The sequence below is a fragment of the Penaeus vannamei genome, chromosome 41 (genome assembly GCF_042767895.1).
Source record: "Penaeus vannamei isolate JL-2024 chromosome 41, ASM4276789v1, whole genome shotgun sequence".
In the NCBI taxonomy this organism is placed as follows: Eukaryota; Metazoa; Arthropoda; class Malacostraca; order Decapoda; family Penaeidae; genus Penaeus; species Penaeus vannamei.
The window spans coordinates 1,634,575-1,645,087 of record NC_091589.1 but is presented as its reverse complement, the minus strand read 5'-3'; the positions used below and the strand labels follow the sequence as shown (position 1 = coordinate 1,645,087).

The 10,513-nt window shown below is 39.7% G+C and overlaps 1 protein-coding gene across 1 annotated transcript in view; it reads right to left on the bottom strand.

The window, feature by feature from the left end:
• LOC113816931 (cocaine esterase-like) overlaps positions 1-9,662 on the bottom strand; it is a 14,507-nt gene extending 4,845 nt beyond the window's left edge. The window contains exons 1-8 of the mRNA XM_070117779.1: positions 9,418-9,662; positions 9,025-9,168; positions 7,743-7,887; positions 6,537-6,722; positions 5,324-5,538; positions 3,613-3,763; positions 2,921-3,096; positions 2,233-2,380 (exon numbers count right to left, since the gene is read on the bottom strand). Of these exons, the coding sequence (XP_069973880.1) occupies positions 2,233-2,380; positions 2,921-3,096; positions 3,613-3,763; positions 5,324-5,538; positions 6,537-6,722; positions 7,743-7,887; positions 9,025-9,168; positions 9,418-9,621 (1,369 nt within the window). The 5' untranslated portion in view covers positions 9,622-9,662. The remainder of the gene's footprint in view (positions 1-2,232; positions 2,381-2,920; positions 3,097-3,612; positions 3,764-5,323; positions 5,539-6,536; positions 6,723-7,742; positions 7,888-9,024; positions 9,169-9,417) is intronic.
• Positions 9,663-10,513: the final 851 nt, after the last annotated feature.

The window sequence follows — 10,513 nt, the reverse complement described above, 5'->3', positions numbered from 1 at the left end:
GGCATGGTTGTCGGTAGCCACATGCATCTATGGCGGAGATTTGGCTCTTAATGACGCACGGAAGACAATACGCACGCCTCCGAACACGCTCTAAACCAATGTTGTCCAAGCTGGGGTCCGCAACATATATCATAAGGGTATGTGAACAAACAAGAACACGCACGCACGCACACGCACACACGCACACACATACACACATACACACACACACACACACACACACACACACACACACACACACACAAACACACACACGCGCACACGCACAAACACACAAACACACACACACACACACACACACACACACGTTCTATGAATCATCTTTTTTATTCGTATATCAAATTTGAATATAATGACCAACACTCCTGCAATGCAATCTTTTCATAAATAGTATATTATTTGCATTAACCTAAATAAAAGTTTGTTTAGCCACGGTGGACGACGTGGGGGGGGGGGGGCGTAACAGCACAAGGTACTAAAGGGAACAACTGGCGAAAATGTTCGGACAACACTGCCCTAAATGACTTATGGAATTCCTTGATAAAGTCGAAATAACTCCAACAACACCCACAACACCCCTCACACTTCATGTCTGCCCTGCGTTTTCGTTTTACACTTTCCCCGCGAAGTAACTTTGTGAAATTCAGTGTCGAATAATTAATGTCTCGCCACTTGTAGTTTTTTTTCTCACTAAACCGACGCTGGAGGGGGGGGGGAGGGGCGTTATAAAGTGTCCATTTTTCACTAAAGAAACTACGTACATTGTGGAGTGACTATGCTATTTATGCACCAGCAGGGACACGCCTGTGGCAATACTGTACAGTGGGGTTTTCAATTTTTCAGGGGATGTCTCATGTCTTAGCGTCCATGATGGGTGACGTATTACACTTAAGGTATATTTATTGAATTGTATATAAGGGTTCTGGTCTACACATGCCATCATTTCGACCTGACGTTCGGCCACGTCAACATCACTGTCCCGTGAATCCAGAAGTATGTTCGCGCGTTATTCACGTAATAACTAATCTCTCTCTCTCTCTTTCACTCACTCACGCTCTCTCTCTCTCTCTCTCTCTCTCTCTCTCTCTCTCTCTCGCTCTCTCTCTCCCTCTCCCTCTCCCTCTCCCTCTCCCTCTCCCTCTCCCTCTCCCTCTCTCTCTCTCTCTCTCTCTCTCTCTCTCTCTCTCTCTCAACTAACCCAAAACATTCATCACCGTGTTTATTTAACAACCTTCCTAACAGCTATCACGAACATTAAATATCAGGTCAACTGTTTCCTCTATTAAGCTTAGTCTCTGTTACGGATATTGGTCGATGCTCAACTTTCCTATAAAATGCACAGTACGTTGAAACACGCATTAAACTTCGCATTACACACACAAAAAAAAATAATAATATAAATATATGATCACATGTGGCGGAAGTGTTCTCATATGACTTAGATTTTAACCAAATGGCGGAATCTTTACTTAAATGGACTGTGGTGAAACTTACCTGTTACGCACATGGTAGCGTGTGTTTATTTAAAAGGAAGTCCATCGCTGCGATCGTGGATATTAGAAGCAAAAAAAAAAAGTGTCCATTAGTGGCATTACCTTTAAATTTGAAACTCCCGCGCGACAGTTATTCCCCCTGCTGGCCGTCATTTTATGGCGGTTTAAATCTCCCGCGCGACACATTTGCCCCCTGCTGGCCATCGCTTAAGAAATGACGATCGTTTTGCGCACGTATTTGTTTACAATTATTGATATCGAGTGGCGATTTTTAAAATATTGAGATTTTTTGTCTTACATACCTCATAACTTTGCTATTATTAAGTTGTGGAGATAAAACCATAGAAGTTTCTTATTTTCGTTCATTCTGTTCAATAAATGTAAAAATTTTCCTACTAACTGAAGACTGTAGAACTAAAACTATTCCCTTAATATTGTCAAACGAACACCGCCATTAAACGAACCACAACGGAACGAGATAAAACGGAGGTCTAACGGAACGAAAAAAAGAAAAAAGAGAGAGAGAAAAAAAAGAGATAAAACGGAGGACTAACGGAACGCAAAAAAGAAAAAAGAGAGAGAGAAAAAAAAGAGATAAAACGGAGGACTAACGGAACGCAAAAAAGAAAGAAAAAAGATGAAACGGAGGACTAACGGAACGAAAAAAAAATAAATAAATAAATAAAAATAAAAAAAAAAAGTACGGAACCCCCACCAGACGAAGGAAGCCTCTACTCACACGAATCCCCGGCGGACGTGTTGAAGATGTCCGTGAGACTCTGGAGGCCTCGGTGCTTCAGCTCGTAGGCGAACACGAGACCCCCGGCCATGCTGTGAAGCCGAACCACTTCTCGATGCGGGATTCGGAACGCTTCGTCACCCAAAAGCTACGAGAAAAAAGGGTTGTAACGACAAGATTTTTTTTTTTTTTTTTTTTTTTTTTTTTTTTGTAAGCTACGAGAGAAAAGGGGTAAAACGAGGATAATGTTTTTTTTTTGGTTTGTATTTTCGTCAGTTTGGCAAGATGGTTTTACTTTTCGTTTTTTTTAACTGGAAATAGAGATACGGTTGAATAAAGTTCAGTGAGACATCTGGCGAAGATATAATTGTGAAGTTATCCATTCTTGTTCGTACTTTATTTTCTATAGGAAATCTATCAAGAATATAAACCTATTTAAAGCAATGCTATAATGTACTACACACCACAATTTCTCGATATATTCACCAATCCGTTGAATACTGACTATCACCATTAAAAAAAAAGACAAGAATAAAAACTAAACAAAAAGAAAATATAAAACCAAAAACGATAAACAGAGATAGGCAACATTGACTATCACCATTAAAAAAAAAAAGACAAGAATCAAAACTAAACAAAACGAAAATATAAAACCAAAAACGATAAACAGAGAGATAGGCCTACAAACCTTGGCAAAATCCCCGACAGTGTCCTCATTCACCCTATACTGCGGCAGGTAGGCGCTGAAGGCCTGGCGAGCCAAGAGGACGGCGTTCTTCTCCTCCTGCACGTTCAGGATGACCGGACCCACCTCCGAGAACCTCTCCGTCAGCGCCTTCTTCAGGAAGGGCGTCTCGAGTGTGGCTGATAAGGGGACGCAGAAACCAGGTCGAAGAAGTTAGGTTTGGTGTTAGTTTTTGTTTCCCTTTTTCGGGTGTTTTCGTAAGGCGTTGTGGTTAAATCTATTGTGTGGTTAAATTTATCGGATTTTGAGAAGAGGGGAAGAGGGGTACGGAGGGAGGGAGGGAGAGAGAGAGAGAGAGAGAGAGAGAGAGAGAGAGAGAGAGAGAGAGAGAGAGAGAGAGACAGACAGACAGACAGACAGACAGACAGACAGACAGACAGACAGACAGACAGGCAGACAGAGATAGAGAGAGACAGACAGAGAAAGAGAGGGAGAGAGGGGGGGAGCAGCCTGACAGAGACACAAGCGAGAAGCGAAAGAGTTGAGAATAAAGAGAAAACGAAATGAAAATGAGACATAACTAGACACGAGATCAAAAAAAAGAAAAAAAAAAACCAACATAACAAAGAAAAGACCATCAGAACAAACACACACACACAAAAAAATAAAATAAAAAATAAAAAAAACAAACCTACCGAGGGCGGGCAAAGCTCCTTCTTGGTGGTTGACCCCCGATATAAGGCTGACCCTGTTAAAGCGGCCATCCCTCAAGAGCAGGGCGGGGTGGGCGGGCAAGAAGCTGCCATCCACGCGCGGTGTCATCACCTGGGGGGCGTTGAGCCATGTCTGCGAACACGTGCATTGTTTGTTGTTTGTTTGTAAGGTATGTGTTTGTTAGAGCGTGGATGTGTTTGTTTGAGAACGTGTCTCTGGAGGGGATGTAGGTATGTGGGGGTAAAAGTGTGTATGGGGGTGTGTACGTGTGTGTGTTTGTGAGAAAAAGTGTGTATGTGGGTGTGTACATGTGTGTGTGAGAGAGAGAAAAAGTGTGTATGTGGGTGTGTGGGTGTGCGTGCGTGAGAAAAAGTGTGCATGTGGGTGTGTGCGTGTGTGTGTGTGAGAAAAAGTGTGTATGTGGGTGTGTGGGTGTGTGTGTTTGTGAGAAAAAATGTGTATGTGGGTGTGTGTGTGTGTGTGTGGGAGTAAAAGTGTGTATGTGGGTGTGTGCGTGTGAGAGAAAAAGTGTGTATGTGGGGGTGTGCGTGTGTATGAATGTGAGAAAAAGTGTGTATGTGGGTGTGTGCGTGTGCGTGTGAGAAAAAGTGCGTATGTGGGTGTGTACGTGTGCGTGTCTGTGAGGAAAAGTGTGTATGTGGGTGTGTACGTGTGCGTGTCTGTGAGGAAAAGTGTGTATGTGGGTGTGTACGTGTGTGTGTGTGAGAAAAAGTGTGTATGTGGGTGTGTACGCGTGTGCGTGTGTGAGAAAAAGTATGTATGTGGGTGTGTGCGTGTGCGTGTGTGAGAAAAAGTGTGTATGTGGGTGTGTGCGTGTGCGTGTGTGAGAAAAGTGTGTATGTGGGTGGATGCGTGTGCAAGGATGTGAGAAAAAGTTGGTTTATGTTTGAGTGTATCTGTATGTGAGAGAAAGTTTTGTGTGGGTGTTTGTGTGATTCTGTCTCTGTGTCTTTCCTTGTCCTCTGTGAGTCCCCCTCTACATGTAAGAACAATCACGGATAAAAGTCACATAGTATAGTATAAAACCCTATAAAAAGAAAGAGAAAAGGATAAGTCAAGTCGCGAATGAAGCTTCGAAACGCTCCGAATCTAACTAACAAGAGTCACCTCATTTGGGTGTCCGAAACCGAATTCGAAACAGATTTGACAGATTGTGCGAATTAGACGTTATCCAAATGACCTTATGTATGGTATCTTGACCCTTAATCTAACCCTTAAATTCCGGTTATCACGGACTTGCACCTAAAATATATAGTCGTGTAGTTATAGACATTGTATTAGTCGTTCTTAACAGCTGCTAAAAATAAGATATAACAGAAAGTAGAGATGGTAACAGTAAGAATGATAATGAATGTGTTAATGGTAATATATATAACAATCATAATGAAAATGAAGATAATCGTAATGATTAAGATAAACATAATAAAAATGAAGATAATCATAATAATTAAGATAATCATAATGAAAATGAAGATAATCATAATAATTAAGATAACATAATGAAATGAAGATAAAAACAATTATATAATAAAAAATAATATAAACAGCATATCATTGTAATGATGATAACAAGAACGGCAAATCATAGTAAAAATGCTGATAATAATTACGGCAAAAAAAGTAACGACAATCGGCAAATCACAATAATAATAAAAACAGTTAAATCTTCACCACAAAAACCGACGGGATGACGGCCAGCTGTTCAAAAGGCAGCTCCCGAAGACAGCCCAGGAGCGCAGTGCTGTTCAAATCAGCTGGTGAAGACGAGTCCACGCCCGCACACCCGAACGCCGCGCCCACCACAGCTGCATTCTTTCTGTGGTCGCACCTCAACGCCCACGGACTGAGGGCGTTGCCGGACTGGAGAATGACACGGCTGAACAGGCCTATGTGAACAGAACGAGGGGGGGGATGAGTGCACAATGGCGGGGCGATGTTCGGGTGAACAAAGGGAGGTGTGTTCAGGATGAGACGAATATGATGTACAATTGTAAGGCGTGATTCGGTTGAACAAGGTTAGGGGTGATGAACGAGAGGAAATAAGTGCACGATTGAGATACGAAGTTCGGCTGAACAAGACTAGCTGTGCAGAATGAGAGGGAAGTTTATGTACATTTGTAATATGCAAGGTTAGGTGTACAGAGTGAGAGGAAATTAGCGCATAATTCTAATACGAAATTTGGTTGAACAATCCTAATGTACAGAACCAAAAAAATGTACATTTGCAATAAGAAATTCGATTGAACAATCCTTATGTATAGAAAAAGAAAAAAAAATAAATGTATATATGCAATACGAAATTATGTTGAACAATCTTAATGCACAGAACCAGGGAAAAAAATAATGTACATATGCAATACGAAATTTGGTTGAACAATCCTAATGAACAGAAAAAGAAAAATAATGTACATTTGCAATACGAAATTCGATTGAACAATCCTTATGTACAGAACCAGAAAAAAAAATAAATGTATATATGCAATACGAAATTTGGTTGAACAATCTTAATGCACAGAACCAGAAAAAAATAAATGTACACTTGCAATACGAAATTCTGCTGAACAATCATAGTGTACAGAACGAAAAGAAATGACCGTACAATTGCAAAACAAAATTCGATTGAACAATCCTGTGTACAAAACCAGAAAAAAATAATAAAAGTACATATACAATACGAAATTCAGTTGAACAATCCTAACTGAACAGAACGAAAAGAAATGACCGCACAACTGCAAAACAAAATTCAGTTGAACAATCCTAACTGAACGAAAATAAATGAAAAACATGCAAAAGAAACGATTTTTTCAAAAAAACATTTGCACAACAAAATTCGCGAGGATCCCAACTACACACAACCAAAGGAACTCGACCCCGATAAACTGACCAGCGGCCTGTGGACTGAGGACCTGCAGGTGCGCCGCCGCCGCCCCCGCCCCCTGCCCGAACAAGGTCACGCGGAAGGGGTCACCGCCGAGGGCACGGATGTTCTCCTTGACCCAGCGGAGGGCCAGCGTCTGGTCCTTGAGGCCGAGGTTCCCTGGTAGCGCCTCGTCTTCCGTGGAGAGGAATCCTGCAGGAGGAGGAGGTGGAGGAGGTGGATGGTGTTGATGGGAAGGATAATGGCAATGACAGCGATAATGGTATTCATGGTGATAATAATGATAATAATAATGGTAATGGTATTTAATATGATAATAATGGTATTTAATATGATAATAATGGTATTTAATATGATAATAATGGTATTTATTATGATAATAATGGCAATAACAGCGATAATGGTATTTATGATGATAATAATGGTATTTATGATGATAATAATGGTATTTATGATGATAATAATGGTATTTATGATGATAATAATGGTATTTATGATGATAATAATGGTATTTATGATGATAATAATGGTATTTATGATGATAATAATGGTATTTAATATGATAATAATGGCAATAACAGTGATAATGGTATTTATGATGATAATAATGGTATTTATGATTATAATAATGGTAATAATAATGATAATGGTATTTATGATGATAATGATGACAATTGTAATAATGGCATTTATGATGATTATAATGGTAATCATAATAATGGTATTTATTATGATAATTGCAATAATGGTATTTATGAGGATAATAATTATAATAATGGTATTTATGATGATAATTGTAATAATTGTATTTATGATGATGATTGCAATAATGGTATTTATTATGATAATAATTTTAATAATGGTAATAATTATTGGTGAAAGTAATTGTAAAAATGGTAATGGTTATCGGTGATTGCAATAATTTTGATAATGGTCAGAATTATTGTTGATGATAATTGTCATAAAGAAAATAATTATTGATGCTAATAATGATAACTTTAAATCTTATGTTATATGACCATGCACTATATCCTGCCACGTGTTACATTACGTTATAATTCCGACCATAAATTATATAATCACGCTCTATATTACTTTATAGACATTTTTCCAGATTACAAAAGTTATTACTTAATAGCCACCTAACAACCACAACTACAGTGACGAGCGGAAGCCAAGGAGGGGACCGAGGCCACGCCTACTTGACCTGACCTAAGGTGCCCAGCCGGTACTGCGGGACGACCAACACGACGTCCCTCTTGAGCAGGGGCATGGGGGGGTACTGCTCCTCTGACCCCCCCACGAGGAAGCCCCCCCCGTGGATCCACACCATCACGGGCATGTCGGAGGGGAATACCTTGGGGTGGGGGGAAGGGGAAGGGAGAAGGGGGGGGGTTATTTTGGTTGGTTGGGGTATAGGTATCGTGGTTAAAGATATAGATATGTGTAGACACGTGGATGTATATATGGGTTGGTGGGCGAGTGTAATTGTGTGTGTGTGTGTGTGTGTGTGTGTGATAATGCAGTCTAATAAATTACATTCTTGATAATACAGACTTAAAGATAACCCAAACGCAAAAAAATAATTTTTTTTCCAGCAGTTGCACTTATGTCTGCAATTTATTTTTAAAATCACCGTTTCTAGAAACAAAATTAAGATAAGGTATAAGCCCAAAAAAAAAAAAAAAACCATAGAAGACTGAGAATTATTTAAAATACCAATATATGAAGAAACACACCGAGCATAACAAGATAAAAGAAATAAGTGAAAGAAACTGAAACAATGTAGTTTTTTTTTGTTTGTTTGTTTATCTAGTGTTCCTGTAGTTCATTTAAGCCTCTTTGCCTTTTTTGTGGGAGGTCCATGTTGCAAAAATTGTCGTCATTGCAATGGTAATTATACGATGGGTTGTTGCATCCGTAGATTTTCATTATTTTTTTTAAAACCTGCGTCATTAGTAGTTTGTCCAGTCTCAGGAAAGACCTAATGAACCGAAACATAGCAGATATATATCAAATTGTACATTGTATTTTTTACTTTATATGTTCTTTATTGCGTTTTACTGATTTTTTGCCTTCAAGACTTCATTATTTATTCTCAACCAGAGTGCTCCAGCGTTTAAGGTGAGTTGCCAGTTTCTCCTTTTCCAAGACTGGACGGAGCAGACTGCCATACCCGTGGTACCTGATTTGGGAACTACTGTGTCATATATCGAACGAGGATATAATTGGGAATGGGAACTACTGTGTCGCGTTTTGAACAAGAACATAATCGGGATTGGGAACAACTGTTACATTTTGAACAAGGGGAATATAATTAGCAACGACAATAATGATGGCAATGATCAACATAATTAGGACCATACTAATTGCAGAAACAGCGGCAAAACCGTAATAATAATCATGGTAACAGTAACACTGATAGGAATTATCATGACAGCACTAATGACGATAATAATAACAATAACAACAAAAACCAGTAACACAGACATACCCTAGACGTGTAGACACTGAGGTAGAGGCAGTCCTCCTCGCCGGCCACAGCTGTTTCCCCGTCGACCGCTGTCAGCTGAGGACACAGGGGGGGCGCCGTCGACCCGTCCCTCACTCCCGCCCACGCCTCCGCCGCGACGGGGTCCTGCGGCCGAAGGAAGTGTCGGGGTGAACAGAGTGTGTCGGTAAGGCGGTCGTGACATCGGGTGATGGTGGTCATTTTTAGAATCATGTTGTTCGTAAAAATTTAAGAATGTAGAATTTGTACATATACATGTATATGTACAGAAAAATGCCTTTTGGAAAATCATACTAAACATTCTGACACAAGCAACAATACTTCTTGAAATATAGTTGCCAATGCCGGGAACCTGTCGGCATCCCTCCAACCGACCTGGAACCTGAGCTCCCCCACCGGAGGCTGGGCATAAGGGATGCCCCTGAAGGCGTAGAAGGACCTCCCGCCGGCCTCCTCCCTCGCGCCGGAGATGCGCCCCTGGAGGAGCTGTACCTCCGCCGCCTCGCTCTGCGCCAGCACACGCCCGCGCCACAGCAGCACGGCCGCCCACAACAGCATGGTCTTGGGGGTGGCAGCCATAGCGCCTCTTTTGCCTGGCTCTTGGGGGGAAGTGGTAGGGCTCGCCTGTAAATACGTGCACATGTATAACCTGTGTCTGAATAAGTGTATATATATATATATATATATATATATATATATATATATATATATATATATATATATATATATATATATATATATATGTATGAATATATATATATATGTGTGTGTGTGTGTGTGTGTGTGTGTGTACATATATATATACATATATATTTATATATACGCACATCTATATATACATATATGTGGGTATATATATAAATACATGTATATATGTATGTATAAGTATATATATCCATATATATGTATATGTATATGTATATATATATATATATATATATTATGTATGTATATCTATATCTATATATATATATATATATATTATGTATGTATATCTATATCTATATATATGTATATATATGGAAAAAAAAAATATATATATACATATATATACATATAACCTTATGATGCTCTATGTCCAAATTTAAGGCAGACAGGAAAATTTTAATGTCATTAAAAGAAAGATCATGCGATTTTAAGTGTGACTCTGCAGCAGATAACCGCACAGGAGAACAATACTCAAAATGAGGCAGAATAAAAGAAAAGAAGCCTCTACGAGTAATGTGGTCATCTTCATATTCCTAATATGCAATTCAAGTGTCAGTTTTAATCAAAGGATACTCCTGGCTTCAGATTATCCACTGAAGTGATTAAGACTCCATTAATCAGCAGACTTGGATGCTAAGGCGACTGCGTTCGAGACCGACTCACAATCATCTCCTTGGACTTGTTAGGACTTAGTTTCATGTCCCAACGAGAGCACCACGAATGAGTTGTCAGCAGGTCTACAATGAGGCCGTTAGCTACTTTT